General features: G+C 53.0%; 1 protein-coding gene across 2 annotated transcripts in view; it reads left to right on the top strand.

Moving 5' to 3' along the window:
* Nucleotides 1-18,605, top strand: part of ADGRD1 (adhesion G protein-coupled receptor D1) — a 130,679-nt gene extending 112,074 nt beyond the window's left edge. For both annotated transcript variants that reach the window (XM_053589533.1, XM_053589532.1), the window contains 6 exons: nucleotides 1,404-1,470; nucleotides 8,133-8,224; nucleotides 12,859-12,985; nucleotides 14,115-14,156; nucleotides 15,218-15,310; nucleotides 16,412-18,605. In XM_053589533.1, the coding sequence (XP_053445508.1) occupies nucleotides 1,404-1,470; nucleotides 8,133-8,224; nucleotides 12,859-12,985; nucleotides 14,115-14,156; nucleotides 15,218-15,310; nucleotides 16,412-16,507 (517 nt within the window). In that variant the 3' untranslated portion in view covers nucleotides 16,508-18,605. The remainder of the gene's footprint in view (nucleotides 1-1,403; nucleotides 1,471-8,132; nucleotides 8,225-12,858; nucleotides 12,986-14,114; nucleotides 14,157-15,217; nucleotides 15,311-16,411) is intronic.
* The last annotated feature ends 2,419 nt before the right edge of the window (nucleotides 18,606-21,024 follow it).

The raw sequence follows: 21,024 nt of genomic DNA, 5'->3' as shown, positions 1-21,024 counted from the left end.
GAAAGTTCTTGAAAACACTCAATGGCATTTGTTTGATTAATCCATCTGGAGCATGTGGGTGCTGGGTCTACCCCCCACCTCCAGCACTGGGCTGCAGGCTCTGGCTCTGACCTGAGCCTCTCCTGCTCTCTGCCCGGGAGCAGCTGGCACCATCGGTGCCCAGGAGGCCACTGAGCATCTGAACAGAACCAGTGTCTGTTGGAAGCTCCTCATGGACGGAAAGTCCTGCAGGAAATGTTGGGAAGCACAATCTGTCTATTTGCAGAGTCATCAAAGGTGAGCATCACCTTTGCAGAGGCACATTCAGACCTGCTGTGTGTTTCCTCTTAACCGCTGCCTCTGCAGATAAGAGGTCTGTCCTCTCCGTATTGGGGGCTTCCAAGCATGAGTGGGCCTCTCGCTGTCACTTGTTTGGGACATTTAGTGTCTCCTAGTCCAGGAAGTCTCAGGAGGAACGGGGAAGAAAGGCAGTGGGTGTCCCCAGGAGAGACCCTGGGGGTCACGGAGCCTCCTGGGCCTCAGGCTCCTCCTCTCCAGGGTAGGAGTGACCCTAGCACTGCCAGGGGGCACCTAGGATGACACGAGATGACCGGGGACACCTAGGATGACACGAGATGACGCGGTGTGCAGGGTTTTGAAGTGATAGGGGGTAGACCTGCTGCTCAGTAAGTGGTCACCAAGAAAGTGAACTGTAGGCGGAGATGGCACGCTGTGTGCTACTGAGGGCAGTGGGGCATCCAGATACTCTTGGAAACACTTAGGGTCCCAGGTGAGCTGAGAAGTGAAAGCTCCCCGGGGGGTGTAGAGTGAGGCTCTAGAAAGAGATAGGCTTGCAAAGGAGCAGTCTTGCTTGAGTTCTGGTGAGGGAGGGTCACATCTTAGAGGCTGGATCCTTAAACTGAACCCTACATCCTGGGACATCAAAGTAGTCACCAGGACTCTCTGGAGCCTTTTCTCCCCCTTGGGAGCCACTGAGGGGGCATAAGTGACCAGGAGTTTGAGGCAGATGAAAATGGCAGATGCTGCACCATGTGACAACCCCCCATCCTTCACAGAAGATGCTGATTACTTCATATTTGAAATGCTCTGCAAGCCAGTCCCTGGCAAAGGCTTATTTATTTTTCATAATGAAATTAAAATCTCCTTTGGATTTTGGCTACATGCTCCAGAGGCTGCTGACCTAGTCTGCAAACCTGGAAAATCCTTTCCAAGAACGAGATGTGAGATCATCCTGGATAAAAAAGATCTGTTGGAATTGAGTGTTATTATGACTATGCCCCCGTGGGCCCTACCCTGAGAAAGACACCATCCTAGCAACTGCTTTGCTTTGGGCCAAAGGTGGTCCTAGCAGCCAGGGCAGGGGCCTAGGATGGCTGGAGTAACGGCTCTGCTTCCCTCCATAGCTGCTGGCTGTCGCTGCGGAGTGGCGCCATCTGGGCCTTCGTTGCCCCTGCCCTGTTGGTCATTGTGGTAAGTTCCCTGCCCATGTGGGTGCAGAGCTGGACTGAGCAGGGTGGGATGAGGGGCTGCTGGGCTCCCCAAGGTCATGTCCCCCACAGGGGTGCAGTGTCACCTGCTACAGCTCCTGGTAGGGCGGTGACTCAGTCTCACCTCCCTGAATGACTGGGGAAGCCTTGGAGAGCTTGTCCCAGCTGAGTCTGCAGGGGCCCTATGGTCCTGTGGCTGCAGAAGTAGTGTCAGCAGTTGCCTCCTGGGAGCCATGGCACAGCTAGAGAGCTGGGTGTAGGGGACAGGAAGCTAGGGTGCCAGGTTCAAGTGACAGCTTGAGTGCTGGATTCAGGTGACAGGGCAACTCAGGTCCTGCTAGGTGCAGGCAACAGTGCAGGGGCCAGGTGCAGGCAACAGGGCAGCTCGGGTTCTGGGTGTAGTACAGAAAACCCAGCTCAGAATGCCACTGTGCTGCCCTGAGTCCTCTGTCCCAGATGGACACCCACAGCCCCTGGGAGGCTCTGGGTCCCCATGGGTCTACCATCAATAGCTCTTGGAATGCCACTCTTGTTCCATATTCCCACAAGGCTTGGGCTTGAGTTTTGCCACTTCTGATGGCTCTGAGGAATGTGTCCATTATGAGTCACTGTGGCCAGCAGAGGGGATACTCTGATTGGCCTGGTTTGGGTCACAGCTCTAATCCTGGAGCTGAGTTGGGGGATCAGCGCTCCCCCAGCCATATGCAGAGGAGTGGGGAGGGGGTTCTCTGGGGAGACAGGCACTAGTAGCAGAGGAGGGGCACGTGCCTGGGGGGATACCAAGAGCTGCTGTGTGAAGGATGGCTGCTGGGCCTGGCCTGGGTTTCCTGCTGGCAGATCCTAAGGAAAACAGACAGGACCAGCTCCCTGGGCCAAAGGCAGCTTGAGCCAGCAGAGGCAGGGAACCTGTCCAGGTGAGCCACCCCTGCCCTGCTGGGTGACTCCCTGCAGGAAGGAGCCCTGTCCTCTGGTCTGGCACAGGCTTGAGTACAGGTGACTTGCATTTCTGCTAATTGCTCTGCTATGAATGTGGCATCTGTCGTGTTCTATGGAGCCTCTGAAGTCCAGGGCTGCGCTGCTGTCCCTCGGCCTCCATGGGGTCATCTGCAGTTGCCTTGCTAGCCTAGCCTTGTAAAGAATTATGGAGGTCTGTTCTCTCCTCCCTTTGGCTCTCTGGGGCCCAGGGGGACAATTTGTAGAAATTGTTCAGAACAGACTTCAGTCCCCCCAGTATCAGACTCCCGGTTAGAGCAGGGCCACCTGGGAAGGGCTTTGAGGGCAATTTAATGACAAAGGTGAGCAGGAAAAATAACTGTGCTGAGTATGAAGTTCCTTGCTGTCTCTTTCTCTGTGCTGACTGCAGGGCATGGACAGAGTCAGCCTGTCTCAGAGGTTTCCTGGGGTCTGAATTTCACATCTGCCTTTGGCCAATGACATGTGGTTTCCCAGTGTCCTCATGAAGTTTGTCCTGGAAAGGCAGGAATTTGGGTGACATTAAAGGTTTGTGTAGGGCCTGGTGGGCCTGGTATTAAGGAGATGTCCCTTCTTGCGACAATCTTGCCTGAGATTCTGAGGCTGTTCAACCAGGATCCTTCCTATCACCTGCCACAGTATGGGGTCTAGTCTTAGGCCCAGGCTTGCTACAGCCCCTGCTGTCATTGCTGTGGGGGTGTGGTGGGGGCAAGGATTGCCTCCAGGTCCCCACCCCCACTCCTGGTCAGTCCTTTCTGCCTGAGCTGCCACCTCCCAGAGGGTTTTGTCTCTTTGGACCTGGGCTTCAGGCCTTTACGCCCTCCCAGGTCTCACCAGCAGCAGCCTGAGTTGGAAAGGCTGAGGGCAGCCTCAGGTAGCCCATGGCCAGGCACAGGGGTTAGCCAGCTGTGGCCAGTTGGCTCAACGCCTGCCTTTGTAGATGGAGTGTTACCAGCATGTGGCCACTGCCCCCAGTTTATACACTGAGGCTCCTTTCAGGCTTCCACAGACATGCTGGATAGTGAACAGAGACTGTGTAGCCCGCAGACCTGAAACTCTCTAGTGATTGGCTCTTAGCAGAAGGCATGCTGAGCCCTGCTCCAGAGGGCACTGTGGAGGGTCCTGCCACCCCATGCCTCCCCCACTTGTCCTGCACCCTGGCCTGGGGTGGGGGTGGGGGACTTGTGCCTTTCCCTCTCTCAGAGGATCACATGGTTCATGCTGCCTTGGGTTATGTCTTCATTAACCCTCAGCCTGATCTCCAAACAAGAAAGTACGCTGCCAGATAACTAGTACTGCGCACCCCCTTTGTCATGCTGAAAGTTCCACATGGTGCACATACGATAAGGAAATGTGGACAGGTGCACAGCAAATCATGGCTCCCTAAGGGGAGATGTGGGAGGGGGAGTTCTGCTTCCAGGCCACATGCATCTAAAAATACCCACCTATTGCTTGCATGATTTTAAAGTAAAGCACTTCAGAAAGCTGAGTGTTTCTTTTGAGACATGTGGTTTCCCAGTGTCCTGGTGAAATGTGTCCTGAAGGCGCAGGAATTTGGGTGACCGTAAAGGGTTGTGTGGTCCTGGTGCTAGGGAGAAGGGGCACAATGAAGTCCCTTCTGGTGACATTCTTGCCTGTCATCTCAACTGCCAGATGCACACGGAGCCTTCTCAGGTTGTCCTCCATGATGCAGGGAAATGGACTTTTATTTGTGAGGTGTTCCAACTACGCCTAACACAAACATGCCCATGGGACCACAGTGCTGTGGTGGCTTAAACAAAGGAAATTAATTTTCTCAAAGCTTTAGAAGCCAGACATCCAAGATCTCAGTGTCAGCAGGTTTGATTTCTTTGGAGGCCTCTCCTGCGCTGTCTTCTCCTTGGGTCCTGAGTGGCCTTCCCTTCATGTGTGTCTATGTCCAGATCTCCTGTTCTATTAAAGAAACCATGTTGGATTACAGTCCACCCTACTGACTTCATTTTAACTTTTTAAAAGAGCCTATCTCTAAATATAGTTTGGTTTTGAGGTACAAGTGGTTAGGGCTTCAGCATGTGAATTTTGGAGGGGCCACAATTCATCCCATAGCACCTGATTTTACAGAAGCCACAGAGCCTGGACACCCCAGCACCACCACCACCGAGAGCAGAGATGTGACAGGCACCTTAGCCTGAGCCCTCAAAGTGACTTGTTCTGTGTTGGGCCCCCTGAAGAGAGGAAAGGGGAGGGGAGGGACCTCCAGGGGTGAAGAAAAGCTGAAATCCTTGCTTCCTTTGAGGGGAAGCCAAGGTGGGTGGGCGTCTATATAGAGGCAGATGCAGGTACAGTTATAGACACATGGTTAAAGATGCAGACAGGTACACAGATATTGATGCACAGGTACAAACAGAGACAGATACATAGATACAAATACAGGTAAATACAGATGCAGACAGGTACACTGATGCTGACACACAGATGCAAATGTAGAGAGATGCATGTATAGTTACAGACTTAAGTACAGAGACATAGATGCATAGTTACAAATAAAGGTAATTATAGATAAGTTACAGACACAAGTACATAGATATAAGTGCAGGCGGATTCACAGATACAGATGCACAGATACATAGTTACAGATAAAGGTAAATGTAGATGCAGTTTCAGACACAAATACATATAAATATGGACAGATACATGGATTATACAAGGATAGACCGACACAGACACTGTTACTCATACAGATATGTAGAAATAGACACAAACAGATATAGTTACAGATAAACATGAAGATAGATACAGATTCAGCTGCAGGTAAACACTAATACTCCTGGACTTATGCTGGGGTTAAGTCCCAATAAACCCATCATAAATTGAAAACATTATAAATTGGAAGTGCATAACCCACCAAATGCCACAGCATAGCCTGGCTTACCTTAAACAGACTTAGAACACTCCCCCTAGCCTGTAGTTGGGCAAAATCATCTAAGATAAAGCCTATTTTTTCTTTTTTTTTTTTTTTGCAGTTTTTGGCCGGGGCCGGGTTTGAACCCGCCACCTCCAGTTTATGGGGCTGGCTCCCTACTCCTCTGAGCCACAGGCGCCACCCCATAAAGCCTATTTTATAATAAAGTGTTAGATATCACATTAAATTTATTGAATATTGCATGGAAATTGAACAACAGAACGGCCGTGTGGGTACTTAAAGCACAAAGAAACTGTGTTTCTACTGAATGTATATCACTTTCTCACCATGGTAAGGCTGAAATTTGTAAGTCGGACCATTATAAGCTGGGGACCATCTATAGATCTGACACAGATGCGTACCACTGTGGCGGGAATGTGTCCCCCAAAGGGCGCATGTTGGAAAATATCCTCAGTGCACTGGTGTTGAAGGTGGAGCTTCCGGGAGGTGACTGATTAGTCCAGAGGCTCTGCCCTCATGATTGGACTGATGCTGCCACGTGAGAGTGGGTTAGTAATTGGGGCTAGGTTCCCAATGAAAAGATGAGTTTCACCTGCAGCCCCCTCTCTGCTGTTGCTCTCCTGATCTTCTACCGTCTACCATGGAAGATGTTTCAGGAAGGCCCTCACTAGATATAATCCCTAGACCTGAGGCTTCCCAGGAAGAAATAAAGCTTCAGGCTTCCTAAATTACCCAGCTGTGGTCCTCTGTCACAGCCTCAGAAAGTGGACTGAGGCACATAGTATGTGCCCTGCACATCTGTACACATGTGCAGGTGTAACCCTTACTTGGTAAGACAGTGGCATACATCCAGGGATTTGCCACATATAAATGCCCAGGTGACCCTGAGCCAGGTCAAGAGATAGGACACCAGAATCCCCTGGCAGTCATTTCCTTCTTCGTGGTATGTGTCGCTGTCACGGGGCACATCCTGTTCTCTCCTTCTGAAATGTGGCCCCTGCATTGCTTCTTCCACCCTGGTGCCTTTGCGGAATTGTAGTACAATAAAGGAGCACCGTGTGCCAGACACAGACGTGAGTGCCAGGAGTGAGGGGGCCAAGCCTGCTTCTGTTTTGTATTTTCCCAAGATGCTAGATTTGTGTCACTCGCAGTGGCCATCTCCCAGTGAGTAGCATTGATGCAGGATCGGAGGCTGTGGACGGCTGCCACAGCTGTCCCCATGAGGATGACATGCATGGCAGATGACATCTGATGGAAGGCAGAGAGACAGAGAGAGGGACAAAACCCAGAAAAATCCGTAGAGAAAAACGAATGCTGACAAATTATAGCCAGCTGGGTGGGAGTGCAATGTATTGAAGATGGCACCCTGCTCCCATGCTGCCCCCACCCGGTCTAGTGAGTGTGACCTTCTGGTCACTGAGGCACAGCTGACCAGTAAGGGAGGCCAGAGGGCATTTCCATGGTGGGCAGTCTCTGTGTGCAGATACAGCACTGGCTGGTTACTTAAAACTTCCTTCCTTTTGGCTGGCCTTCAAGACTTCTGTCATTAGCCTCATTTACAGATGAGAAAAATAAGGGGAATGAGGTATTCTGACCTTGGGAAGCTGAACTTGGGAGACGGCTGAGCTGCAGGTGCTAAGATGAGCCCAATGCAGGGTGACTGGTGATGTCCACTGACCGCAGCAGCACAAGAGGCTGCACTGAGCACCTTCTCCTGGGGCAGCACAAGGAGGGGGGCTGTCTCTCTGCCCTGAACAAGAGGCTCCTGCTGAAGTATGGGCCTGGAGCTGGAGGAGGATGAGGGGGAGGACTCAGAGTGGAAGGACACCAGGTGCTGAGTCAGAGTAGCACGTGGCGTGTAGGCACCAGGCCAGGAACACCCATGCGTGTGAGGGCGAGGGTGGTGAAGCGAGAGTCAGTTTTCCTGACACTCCCTTTGGAGACTACCGGGCTCTGGCTGTGCACCAAGGCTGCATGGGGACAGCAGCTGCTCTGGGAGGCCTGCTAGGTTTTGCCTTTACAATTGCCTATGGCCAGGCCTGAAGGTTCACAGAGAGGATTTGAGCCTGGAGCTAGACCCTCACTCAGGATTTTTCAAAAACAAGGGAGAGAGCCGGGCATGGCACAGCCCTGCAAATCAGCTGTGGACCACGCAGCAGAGGGAACTACAGACCTTCACATTCCCTCGCTGTCTACTGCTTTGTACCTGCCATTCAGGATGATGGAGAGCTGCTCAGGGGCAGGGACAGGTCATGCTGGAGCCTCACCAGTGATCACCCCCCCTGTCCCCCCCCAGACCCCCCCCCTACTATTCCCTCGTCTCGGCAGGAGACGAGAGCCGAGCATTGAGAGTGGGATTCCTCATCTCTGAGCCATGGGCATCTTACTTTCTCTTATCAAATGGGGAGTGAAGTCCAGAGGGCTGAGGGGCATTACCCTCACCCCCAGTGAACCCATGCTGAGATGAGGTTTAAGCCCCAGACTGAGGGCCTGGTGTTTGCGTGATCTGCCTCCTGCCCCAGCATGTCCCTGAGCCTGGATCATGTCTCCTCAGTCTTCTCTGCAGTGCAGGGGTGCTCAGAGGCAAGCTCTCTGTTGCTTGTTGGTAAATGGCCAAGAACTGGGGTTAGATTTGCCCCAGTGACATCCCTGGTGTCCTCGGGAGCCCTGGTGGGGCAGAGTGGCAGTGGGGAGGGCAGCAGCCAGGTGGCCTCAGCCCTGCACAGGTGCAGCCCAGCCCCCCTCACCGTTCCATTGGTCTCCTCATGCAGGTCAACATTGGCATCCTTGTTGCTGTGACCAGGGTCATTTCACAGATCAGCGCAGACAACTATAAGATACACGGAGACCCCAGTGCCTTCAAGTAAGTGACCTCTGGCCACTGTGGGCCTGTAGCCCTGCTGCCAAGGGCTGCTCTGAGGCCACTCTTGGACCCCAGACCCTCACCTGAGCCCTTGGCTTGCTCAGGGTCCTTGAGATCTCAGGGGCAGTTGCAGTGTTACATCCTCACTTGGCCCTTTGTCTGCTCCCCACAATGTGAGATGAGGACCTTGAGCAGCCTCGGGCCCTGTGTCTAAGCTGGGGGGTGTCTGCCAATGTTCTCGGGGGCTGCCCACAGGGAGAGAGGCAGCTGGAGAATCCTGGAGCCATACTGCTGACCCTCTGACCCTCTGACCCTCTGACCTTCTGCTGGGGCCTTGTAAGTTCTTTAACCCCTCAGTGCCTGGTCGTCCCCACCTGCAGAATAACATGAGGACAGGATCCACCTCGCAAGGAGGTCCTAGAGGGAGCAGCTCCCGGATGTCCTCCGGGCTAGTCCATCTAGAGGTGCAATGGGTATCTCTTGGGGGGACTCCGCCCACACATCCTGCTGTCATCATGGTCTCCTGACCCATATCTGTTGGGGCCCTCCTATGGCAGGTGACAGAAAAACCCATGCAAACTGGCATAAGCAGACAAGGATTTATTTATTCAGGGAACTGTGATGTCCGGACCTTGGATGTCCTGATGTTGCAGAAATGGTCTGGCAGTTCTATCCCTGGGACCCGGTTTCTCCTTCCTTCCCCTGGCTCTGTGATGGCTTCCTACCCAGATCAACTCTGCCCTTCCAGGGGCAGAATGGCTGCAGCTGGGGGCTGGCCCATCTGTGGGGAGAGTCTGTCCCACCTGCTCAGAAGAGGCCTTGCCTTGCCCTTCTGAGGAGGGCAGTGACTCAGGCTGGGATGGTGGAGTGGGCTTCACTGTCAACCTGGACCCAACCTCCTGGCCTGTCCTGGCTCTGGGTTGCAGTTGGCACCTCAACCACAGGGCTGAACATGGGGAGGCAGCTCCTCTCTGTGAACTTGGAGGCTTCTGTGAAAACCAAGCCATGGGTGCTGGGCAGCTGACATTCTGTGTGTTACTTCAGCTACAGGGCATCTTTTCTGATATGAAAGCAAGAGCAGTAAATTTGTCCCCAGCAGATCGATGAGATAATTACTCTGGAAAGAATTCCAAACGTTATGAGTGAGGCTGACAAATGGTGCAGGCTTCTTGGGCTTTTCAGTCCCTGGGAGTCCCTCAGCTGTGCTCTGGGGGAGGAAAGGGGCTCACAGGGCTGAGAGTCATGTTCTCCCTCCTCTACCACAGCCCAACTGGGGAGGGGCCTGTCTCTGCCTCTGTCCACCCCGTGGCTCCTGAGGCTATCCTGTCCAGCCATTCTTTCCCCAGCTCTCATCCCCAGCAAAGCTTGCTTGCCCCTGCCTGAGCCCTGGCACCCATGAGGCTCGACCCACACCTGTGTGCCCCCTTCCCTGTCTCTACTCCTCTGTTCCTCCTCCATCCCCCTCACCAGCACCCACCTGGGGCAGCCACATCTGCAACCTTTGCTCTATGTGGTGCCCAGGGAGTGGGCTGGTGCCAGTGCAGCAGAGGCATGGCTGGAGGAGATTCCTGGGTCTGTGCAGAGCCACAGCCAGGCGCTGTACCCCACCCACTGTGCCCCCCAGGGACGTGCCCCTCAGGCAGTACAGGCTGGCGCACCTCTGCACAGACCCCTCTGGGTCTCTCTGCCACGTGCCCAGCACATCCTGCTGCCTCCAGCTCCTCTCTCGAAGTGGCCAGTCTGGCCCATGGGAATCTCTCACTCTGCTGTCTTACCTGTCACGTGACAGCTGCCTCCCAGGGCTGGCGAGGCAGAGCCAGGAGCTGCAGGAGCCGGGCGGGAAGAGAGCAGTGACCAGTGGCATCCTCAGGACACCTCCCTGCCCCTGCTCAGTCCTGGTCTTCTGGTTTTAGTCTAGTAGCATGTTTGTGCCCAGCAGCTTGACGTCCGCTGGGTAACAGGATTAGGCGCTTCCTTCAGAGCCTCCGCAGGGCTGGCTCTCACTTTAGAAAATAATCTCTATTTACTGACCATGATTCCAGACTCCCAAGAAAGAAGCAGAGAACATTTAGGTTTTACAAGTGGGAGCCGGGAGTCTGCGGGTGGAGGAGTGAGGGTGAGAACCCCACAGAAGCAAACCCATGAGCAGGTGAACATGGTGGGTGCAGACTCGCAGGGGCCTGAGCTCCCGTGACAGGGACAGCCCTGGGGAGCAGAAGAGGACAGGTTCTGAATTGAGGACTAAAGTGGGACGGGGCCACAGCCCTCAACTTCCCAGGGCCTCCCCTGCGGCTAGGGACCCTTCTTCTTCCGCGGTGGCAAGGGGACACTGACAGCTCTGGCCATGTTCACAAGGGTCCTCAGGGAGCTTCAACTGGACATGTTTCCTTGAGAACTTCTTTCATTGTTTTATTTTTAAGGAAAAATAAACTATCACTTCAAAGGTAGCACATTTTGCTACCTACTTCTCAGTGACTGATCCTTTCAAATATGGTCTTCTGTGAACTAAGGATTGCAGCTGAATAATGCATGATATTTTTGTTTCCCAGAGACAGGTGTTTTATTTTTTTGGCATTAATGTTATGAGAACATATTGACTGCAGCTTGCCTGAAATCTGAAGCCTAGAACAGTTCTGGGTTTTATAGGGATTTGTTGCCAGGAGCTGTCAGCGCCAGAACCTTGGGCTCAGGACAAGGAAGCTCATTTTGGCCTTGTCTCGCCTCCTTCTGGGAGGGGCTGGATCCTCGTGTGGCACTTTTGTACTTTCATCCATTTGTTCATCATTCATTCGTTCGGCAATCATTTCCTGAGGGCCACTGAGGGCGGAGGGGTGGCACCTTGCCATTTCAGAGATGCAAAGACACAGTCCCAGCTTCAGGGAACTCACAGTCTAGTGAGGGAGACTGGCTCACAGCCACTGCACACAGTGATAAGGGTCAACCAAGGCATGTGGTAGTCGCTGACCTGAGCAGCTGGGCCCCTGTTAGAATCTAGACTTTTCTATAAAGCTCAAGATCAGAAGACCCTCTGTGGAAAGCCCAGATGTGGCTAGACTTCTGCAGGTGCACCATGACTGGCACATCAGAAATGACTTTGAGTCGGCCAGCTGGGCATTGCTCTGTCACTCAGCCAATGCTGTGGGTAGCTGACCCTGTGCCTGCTCTCCAGCTCTGTGCAGGGCTCTGTGGACCCTGGTCTGGTGGAGCTTGCTCTCTGAGGGTGCCTGTGAGAGACATGAGCCCACCGGGCTCCTTGGCTGTCCACATCCCCTGTCTGAATCCCCTGTCTAGTGTTCCTGAGGGTGCTGTGGTGTGGAGACAGTGCTGGGGACTGGGCCCAGAGTGGCCTGGCTGAGAATCAGCCCCTATGTCTCCAGGTGGCCTCAGCCTGTGCTGTCTCCCAACCTGCATTCTCCAGGAGGGTCTCCTGCCCAGATTGGACCCTCACAAGGGTGGGTCTCTCTGCACTTTCTGACTAGAACAGAAAACCCTGAACTGGGAGATCCAGAGCAGCTCACAGAATCACAGGGGAAGCCACAGACCAGGGCAGCTGGGGAGGCCTGAGCAAGGAAATGTCAGGTTGCCTTGCCAGGTATAAACTCAGGGAGGAGCCCCGGCTCTTCAGTTCAGAGACTCTGGCAGGAGAGGTGGTCCCAGACTCACTCTGATGGGCCCGTCTCAGTCACGAATCTCTTTGCTTTGGTTGGGTGGTGGGGCAACCTGATTGGTTGTCCCAGTGAGGCTGCAGCCAATGAGGAAAGAGTAGCCCTAGAGTGGCCCAGGATGCTGTGGAGCTGAGGCAGAGGGTGACCCTGCAGGGAAGGCACAGGCAGAAGTGAGGGAGCTGGGGGCTTCCTGAGGAAGCTCACTGTGGTCCATGGTGGGGGGGAGGGCAGGGTCAGGTTGGTGCTTATGCTGGCCTAGGTAGAGATGTCTGCCTACCCTCTGGTTCTGCCACTGATGAAATTTTGTGTCACCTTAGCCATTACTGGGGCCTACAGAGCCTCAGTGTCCTTATCTGCAAAATGGGGTAAAAATATAACCTGCCTCACCTATATCAAGAGGGCCTGTGGAACTTATGGAAGCAGATAGAAGCACATGCTGGTGGGTATCGTGTGGCAGGGGATGGGGCTGCCAGTAGCACAGGTCAGCAAGCAATGGCTTCATGCCTCCTCTGGGCCATGTCCAGGGGCCATGAAGATGACCAGTCAGTCCCAGGCTTCTGAGAGCTCACTGTCAGTGCTACAGAAGCTTAGGTGATGGGGAGGAGGCTGCAGCACAGTGAGGGCCAGGAGGTGTCCCTACCCTACCCTCATCACAGATGTGGCTTTTCATAGGCTAGGGCAAGAAGCCTCATCCCAGGGCCTTATCAATTCCCAGAGGTTCTGAATTATGAATGCTAAGGGGGGGGGTGGTGTCCCTTGCTGCTTCAATCTCCCTGAATCTCATCCCCTCCTGCCTGGGTCCTCCCACTTATTTGTCTTTACAAACAGCTCAAACGAAATCCCCTAGGCCTGAGTTGGCCTCTTTGCAGGTCTTGCCTCCATCCAGAAGCTCCCTCCCTCCAGGGCAGTCCTCCTGCCCCAGTCCTGCCTGCCCACTGCTCAAAGTGACTGCAGCTGCTTCTCTCTCAGGTTGACAGCCAAAGCGGTGGCTGTGCTGCTGCCCATCCTGGGAACCTCATGGGTATTTGGTGTCCTCGCTGTCAATGACCGGGCTGTGGTCTTCCAGTACATGTTTGCCATACTCAACTCCTTGCAGGTAAGAGCCCACCAGGACTGTCAGGGAGGCGAGGGGTCTGTCAGCTCTTACAAGTGGGTGTGTGGGGAGCAGGTTGCTGCAGAGGAAGGAGGGAGGTCCATCCTCTGTTCCCTCCACACACCACAAGCCCTTAGTGGGGGGGCACTCTGAGACCTGAGGACAGGTGTCAGGGGAGCACCTACCAGGGGTGCTCAGAAAACAGGGCTTGCAGTGTCCTCACCCTGTTCCCAGTAGGTCTGCTTGTGCTTCTGGCCAGGACCTGGGGAGGCCCCTCTGGGCCTGAGATGGAAGATAGTCAGCCTTCAACATCTCCTGAGGGGAGAGGGCATAGAGCTGGTGATGGGGGATCCTCAGGCCCTGTGGGTTACCACTCTGGAAACCAGAGGCTTGAGATGCCTGAGCCCTCAAACCCATGGGCCCCCCAAGGAAAGGCAGGTTCCCAGCACCGTCAGCAGCCCACCTGGCCTTGGCTGTGCTGCCCGTACGGCATCAGTATCTTCAAGGCCAGGGCTGCGTCCTGAGCAGTTCTGGGTTGCTTACTGGCAGTAAGTCCCGGTCCATGCAGTATCTCCCTCTGGCTGATCACAGTGAGATGGGGTATCCTGGCTGCAGGCCTACACACTCTAGGCCCTCATTTGTCCTCTGTGCCCCCTCCTGTTTCCTCCCTCTATAAAATAGGGACAATAACAGGACCCTAATGGGTTGGCACTGAAAGAAAAAAACCTGTGTGAAATTCTGGCCTGGTGCCCAGCATGTAGTGGTAGCCTCTGGATGTTTAGCGATATCCTCATTCTTGTGCTTGTTTTCATTATTGTCATCACTCGAGGACACCAAGGCTTAGCTGAGGTGTCAGTCTGATGTCCATCCCTCCCTGTGCTGGACCTTCCTGGGAATCCATCTGTCTTTGCCCCTTAGTGCCACTTCCGAACTCTGGTGGCAGCAGCTGCTTGAGTCTAGCTTACACTGCAGACTCCAGGAGGCCTTCTCTCCCCCATGAACCCAGATCACAGGATCCAGCGAGCCCTGCCAGTGCCACTCTCAAAGCCCATGTATGGAAAAAAACTTCAAAAAGTGCTTGTGCTAAAATGCAAATGGCTCTAATTCTGTGTTTTGCTTCTTTCCTTCCCAGGGACTTTTCATCTTCCTCTTTCATTGTCTCCTGAATTCAGAGGTACGTGCCCCTACTTCCTGACAACCTGAAGCTATTTTTTTTTAATTTCTAGAGAGGCACAGTGCTGTCCTGCCAGGCTGGTGTCTGGGAATGAGATCCTGGATCAGCCTTGTCCCTGGCGACAAGGTGTGTGAAACAGGCCTGCTTTTCAACGACACCTTCCCACACATCCTGGTTGCTAGGCAATGTCCAAGCATCCTCTCCTCCTGATGCTGCAGCAGGTGCTGCTGGCTGTGCAGAGGACCAGGAAACAGGGTTGGTGGGGGATAGCGAGCTGAACCAGAGCCTGGCACGATGGAGCGAGTAGGATGTTCATGTGCTCCCAGGGCTTTGGGGAGGCTACCTGGGTGTGTGGAGGAGGCTCTGTCCATGGGAGCTGATGAAGAACCGTCAGGGTGCTGGGGAAGTGAGTGGGCCCATTGCACCTGCCATGTGGGTGGCTGTTAGAGGTGGGCTGCTCTGGGCATGGCCCTGTCCCTTAGGACCCACAGTCCTGTGGCGGAACTCCTGCCCCTGCCCTGTGGGCTTGGCATTCTGCCCATTGTCATTGGAGCCCCTGCCAGGCTGCGGTTGTGGGGAGCTGGGCTGCCTCTGGATATGAAGCACCACCTGCTCTCTCAGCGGAGGTGCCCATCTGCAAGGACAGGATAGGCATGGTGGGGAAGAGAGGGATGCTAGGAAGATAGTTGCTAGGGTCAGACGTGTCACATGATTGCAAAGACAAAGGACTGGCCCTAGGAGAGCCTGAGACTGGGTGCACCTGGCAGGGCAGTATGGCTTCAGGACCATGCAGAGCCTTCCCAGTACACGCTGGGTTATGTATCTCTCGCCATCCTCTGCACCCATGACAATCATACTGAGCTGGGAGGAGCCCACCAGAAACCAGGCCTGGGCCTGGTGTGGTTGGGGCAGGATCTGCCACCACCTGTGACTCTGCCTTGATGGTGTCCTGGGGCCTCACCTGTGCACAGATTCCTGGAGATCACTTAGAAAGAGCTCTGGTTTTTGCTCTTTCGGTCTCCTAAATTGCCTCTCATGAACACTTCCTTCTGCTTTCCAAGGTGAGAGCTGCCTTCAAGCACAAAACCAAGGTCTGGTCCCTCACGAGCAGCTCTGCCCGCAACATCAATGTGAAGCCCTTCCACTCGGACACTGTGAGTGCAGGAGTAAGGGGGGGCATCCCACCTCCTGGCCCCAGGGCTCTTTGTATTGTGGTTGTCACCTGGAGGCTGCCTTCCTGCTCCCTGGGTGTCCCTCATCCAGAGCCCAGCCCCATGGGTGATTGTGCAGACAGGCACTGGGCCATTGTGGGGGAGGCTGTGGAGCCTGATTGTCCTCATCCCATGTCCTGCCTGCCCCATGCTGCCCCACGGCAGCATCCTGTGTCCTGACAAGTCCCCCCAGCCTCTCCCTGCCCCATTCTCAGGGCCATTCTTGTATTGAGTCGGAGGATAGAAGAACTTACAGGGCCACTGACCAAGAGGCAGACACTGGGCACAGGACTCAGCGGGTGCATCCCTGCCTTCAAAGATTATGTCCCCTGGACTAGGCCCCTCCTCCTGCAGGTGCCCAAGGAGTCCAGTCTCCATGCTCAGGGGTCTCAACAAGCCCCTCATCTTTCAGTGCCGGGCCTATCCCCCTGACCTCCAGACCCCCAGACGAGGGCCCAGGCGGGATCCTCAGGTGGCCTGGAGCAGATGCTGTCGTGGGTTCTCTCTGCCCCCTGCCTCCCACCTGCTGGGTCCTGGCTCCAGAGTCCACCCTCAGGAGGTCCTTCCCGCATGGTGCTCAGCGCAGGGGCTCTCACACCACACCCTGTCCCTGCCTGTGGTCGTTTTGATCACTCAGTGGCTTACTGACCCCGGCCTGCCATTGGGGTGGACACTCCACAGAGCTGCTTGGCTCTGTTCATGCTCTGACCCCATGGCCCACTGCGGTGCCCTGGCATGGTTGCTCCGTGGGTGAAGATGAATAAAGATGGGGTGAACGTATAAATGAACAGTGGATGGATGGATGAGTGAATGAGTAGGTGAGTGAACACACACTGCAGCCTAGAGGCAATGAGGAAGGGAGGTGACTGCAGAAGACTCTATCTGGGATCTCTTGGGAACAGTGGGGTCTCCTTCACTCTGAACTTTGCCCGACAGGGGGACCCCCCATGCACCTCTCTGGCCCAGAGCTTTCCACACTCATATGGGGTTTGAGTTTTCCTCCTGGGGCAGGATCTTCACTCCTTATCCCTTTCTGGTTTGCAGATGAATGGGACCCGGCCAGGCACAGCCTCAACCAAGCTTAGCCCTTGGGACAAGAGCAGCCATTCTGCCCACCGAGTGGACCTGTCTGCTGTGTGAACTGAGAGGCTGCTCACCAGCCAGGCCTGCTGCTCGAAACAACCCCCTGCCCCAAGTAGAACAAAGCAGACTCTCCACCTTCCCCCATGGGACCCTCTTTGCTCTGCTGTCTGGATGTGGAGGTGGTGGCCCTGAACTGGCATCCTCACCTATGCCTCTGTTTGATCCCACTGCTCAGATGCCCAGATGCTCAGAAGCCTGATGCCCAGACTGGCATGGTCAGCAGGGCGTGAGCCCCGCCTTTGGCCTGAGTGACTCAGTGACTGGCTTTTGGGAACCCCTGGACTGCACAGTGGCCCGATGTGGGGCTGTGCATGAGCCTCCCTGTGTTGTGCAAGTGCATAGGGAGGGGACCCAGTGGGGCATGAGCTCATGGGAAAGGAAGCTCCACCTCGGTGCCTCCATGGAGACTTGGGGACCCAGAGGTGGTTAAAGTCCCCACACACCGAGAGTAAAGTCCCCACCCTTGAGAGTAAGGTGCAGGCAGCTGGAGGCATGTGGCAAAGGTTCTCAGTCTGCTGAGTTCACCCAACAAGCTCCCAAAGGCGGCGCCACCGAAGTGCTTGTTGGGCTGATCTGGGCACCTAGGTTGGGTCCTCCACCCAAGCTCAGAGCTGCAGGCTGGAGTCACCAGCTGTCCTGGGAGGAGTGGGTGTGGCGACCCACCCCTGTGAGGAGCTGGGCAAGCCCCAGCCAGCAGCAGGGCTTCCTGGCTGCTGATGGCACCATTGCTCCCAGGGCTTTTCAGACCCTCCCTTGTGAGTTTCCACTCTTTGGGCCCAGGGTCAGCAGGAAGAGACCCCTGTCTCCTAGGACATGCCCTTCTCTATTGTTCACAGGCTGCAGGGTTGACTGCCTCCCTACCTTCACCTCTTCCTGTGTCTAAAGCTCTTGGTTTCCCAAGTCATCACTCCCCTGGAGCATTTCCTTCTCATCAGCACTTAGCTCTGTTTGCAGCGAGCAGATTTCAGAGCAGATTTGTGCTGCAGCTACATGATGGCTATTTCATATCGCTGCAAAGGCAGACCCCGCCACAGGCTGCTTAAGTCCCACGTAGCAGACCCACCCTGAGTCCTGGCTGGGGGTAGGGGGTGACAGCCACTGTGCCTTCTGTGTTGATGTTGAATTGTGGACAGGGGATGGCTGTTGCAGCTCTCATGGACAAGTCCCTGTAGGACACAAGGTTTAGGAGCATAGATGTGAATAAAGACCCCGTTAAAATATTTGGAAATAGGCCATGAAAGAGCAAACTGTGACGACAGCACTAACGGTGTTTGTGCAATGTGTGGATAGGACGTTGAGAACTGTTTTTAATACTGGAAAATCTTTTAAAACTGTGATCATAATTTCCTTAGGCCCTTTCCCCAGCTCACATGGCTGCTTCATTTCAGTTTTCTACATAGTTCTGTGGCCTTTAGCTCAACCCCGATCACCCTGAGAGTAACAGTCACCCCGAGACCTCACCTCCCTGCCATGGTGGGGGACGTGGGGCAACATGTCTGCAGGGTCAGTCCTGCTCTTCTGCCTGGGTTGGGCCCCACACACTGTGGCTGTACCCCTGTGGCCAGGCTGTGGGGGCTGGGGCTGCTGCAGAGACCACGTGTTCAGTGAGGCGTCCCATGTGCCTGCTGCACCCCCCACTCCAGGTTCTCCTGTGGCTCCAGAAACCGAGTCACAGGGAACAGTCTCAGATCCCTGCCACGCCCACGAGCACCGAGAAGTGAGAACACTGTATTCCTATGATTTATACTTGGATATGTTTTTCTTGTTTAGTTTCTGGTGAAGTGAGTCCAGTAAGGAACTGTATTTCAGATGGACTTCTGCGTTTGTTTAACTGTCACCATTTTCACTCTCTATAGCTAATATATCAAGAGAAACAATGAACAAAACCTGTCTAAACCTTTTATTTCTAATGAATGAAAGTCAGCACTTTATTTATAGGCTGTGTATGTTGGCTTCAGCAATACATTATTATCTACACGTAATTTGGCCAAAAATAAGAAATTGGAAGGAATTGTGTGTTTAGTTTGCAGTACAAGAAAGATGATGAATGCCACGTAGTGAAAATATGTTGTGATTTTTATGAAATAAAATCTTATTGTCCTTAAAATGAAGCGTGGTCTTTAAAATCTGTTGCTAGTAAAACGTGAGCAGGACTGTGAGTCTCTTAACATACATCTAAAGAGAAACACGCGTAAAACCCTAGGCTGGGATTTACTCAACGGACATTGATTCAGCACCTGCTATATACCCTGGGATTTACTCAACAGACATTGATTCAGCACCTGCTGTATACCCAGCGTGTCCCAGCTCTGGGGATGCCCTCTGAAGAGCCTCTGTCCTGGGGGTGAGGTGTGAATACAAACCTGGGGCAGACAGCAGGCGCGGGGAGGAGCGTGTGGGGGACATGAGGCTTTGCACAGCCCATTGTCTGCCTGGGTTACCTCACCACACGGAGCACTGCTGTTGCCTCGCTGGAGCCAAGCAGTTCAGGGACACACCACCCCTCCTCGGTGCATCCGGTCATCGTGTCCCTGCCTGGCTGTTCCATCCTTGTAGGTGGGAGACACAATTTACACAGCCCTGCATCAACTCTGCCAGGCAGCTGTCTGCATTTAAACCTAATGTGCTCTCGTAAACCACTTTCCACGTTGCCATATAATTGTAATACATAAATAAAGTGTTCGATTACACAATATTTTACCAAAGCCTGTCTTATTTTACAATTAGATTATCTGTGCTTCTGTGTTATATATCAACATTTATATATTTATCAGCATACAAAATTATTTATGTGTCTCTTATATAAATATATTTATTGTATATGTATTACACGGTATTTTATTCATGATATATATATTTTAATATATTTCATATCTATCTATAATATATAACAGGCGAATACATATTGATGTCTTTGTGCTTGTGGCTTTTCTCTTTATATATATTTTTTCTTCTATTGATAATTTTCCAGTTTAAAATTTTGAAATCGTTTTTGCATCAAAGCAATAAACAACCCCGACCCCCCTGAGAGTAACCGTCACCCCGAGACCTCACCTCCCCGCCATGGCTCTTGAAACATTTTGCACGTTGTTTGCCAAATGGTTACTGGGTCAGTCCTCACTAATACTCTTCTCACAAATTTTACCAGCAAAGAGTGTTACTAGTATTTTTGTTGCCAATTTAGTGTGTGTAAAACTGCTATAATTTGCATTTCCTTGATTACTACTGAGGTTGAGCAGTTTTTCACATCTCTTTCATTTTCCTTTTCTTTGTCTTAGGAGGATATGTGGAGGACTTACCTTTTGCCTGCTCTGGGATGAGCCTGGCAACTCTGCCCTGCACGGGTGTATGTAGGACCCTCCTGGTGCCCTGTCCATCCCCTGGACTTGCAAGGGTGCCCGTAGTTGGACTGAGCCAGGCTGCCCCTCTGTGCACTCCCCCATATCCCACTTGTGCCTCACCAGCCTAGGCCCCTTCCTTCAGCCACTGCCTTGAGGGGACCTCTCAGGCTGCTCCAAGTACAGCTGCCTGTAACTGCCCTGGGGGTCTCTGAATGCCCCCCAGCTCCTGGCCCACCTCCACAGCAAACTGCTCTTGCCACTTTTCCTTTGGAGAATGCCCAGAAATTAGAGCTCACACATGGAGGCCGTTATCTTTTGGTGCTCTGATAAGCCTGGGAAGATATTTGTCTCACCATATTCAGGGATTTGGGTGTGAGAGAGGAAGGTGTGGGCACAGTTTTCATCATTGGCCAATTCCCTGCTTTCTTCTAAATTGCATTTGGTTCCTCTTTACTCGGCCTCTGTGCTCAGCCTTCATGCCTAACAGGCGCATTATTAGACATGTTTACAAATTCAGCCTGAGGAGCTCTGCTTTTAATTGGGGAACTGAGATCTTTCTATCTATGTGATATGACTCTAACACTTGGGCATTTTATTACTGCTTTCTGTTTTGTTTCGTTGTTGTTCTCCATTCTCTCCCTTTTGTTTTGCCCTTTAGTATGTGGTTGTGATTCTTTACAATAACTCCTTTCGGAGCTGTCTGACCTTTGCCCCATACCATGACTGTATCATCATGGTCCCACCATGTGGTCCACGGGGTGGGTATGCAGCGTGCCACTTACTGAGGGCGGCCTTGCCTCTGTTTACTCTTTCTGCTTACCATTCAAAGTCAAATTTTCCTATGAGTGTTTTCTCTTAATTTAATCCAATTTTTCTGTCATCCACATACTCCCCACCTCATATTTATTTCAGGCAAGAAAGAGAAATGGAAAATTGGAAGGAATTGGGGGCAGAGCCTGTGGCTCGAAGGAGTAAGGCGCTGGACCCATATGCTGGAGGTGGTGGGTTCAAAATCCAGCCCTGGCCAAAAACTGCAAAAAAAAAAAAAAAAAAAAAAATTGGAAGGAATTGGAAGGAAAGAGTTTGGCAGATTTCTTATAATTAACCTACAGTTTTAAAAGAGAAAAACATAAATATGAACTCACCTGATGATTTTGCCATCTATTTTAGATT

The sequence above is a fragment of the Nycticebus coucang genome, chromosome 4, assembly GCF_027406575.1.
Source record: "Nycticebus coucang isolate mNycCou1 chromosome 4, mNycCou1.pri, whole genome shotgun sequence".
Classification (NCBI taxonomy): domain Eukaryota; kingdom Metazoa; phylum Chordata; class Mammalia; order Primates; family Lorisidae; genus Nycticebus; species Nycticebus coucang.
Note: the sequence above shows the minus strand (reverse complement) of the source record. Positions and strands in the feature narration are given on the sequence as shown.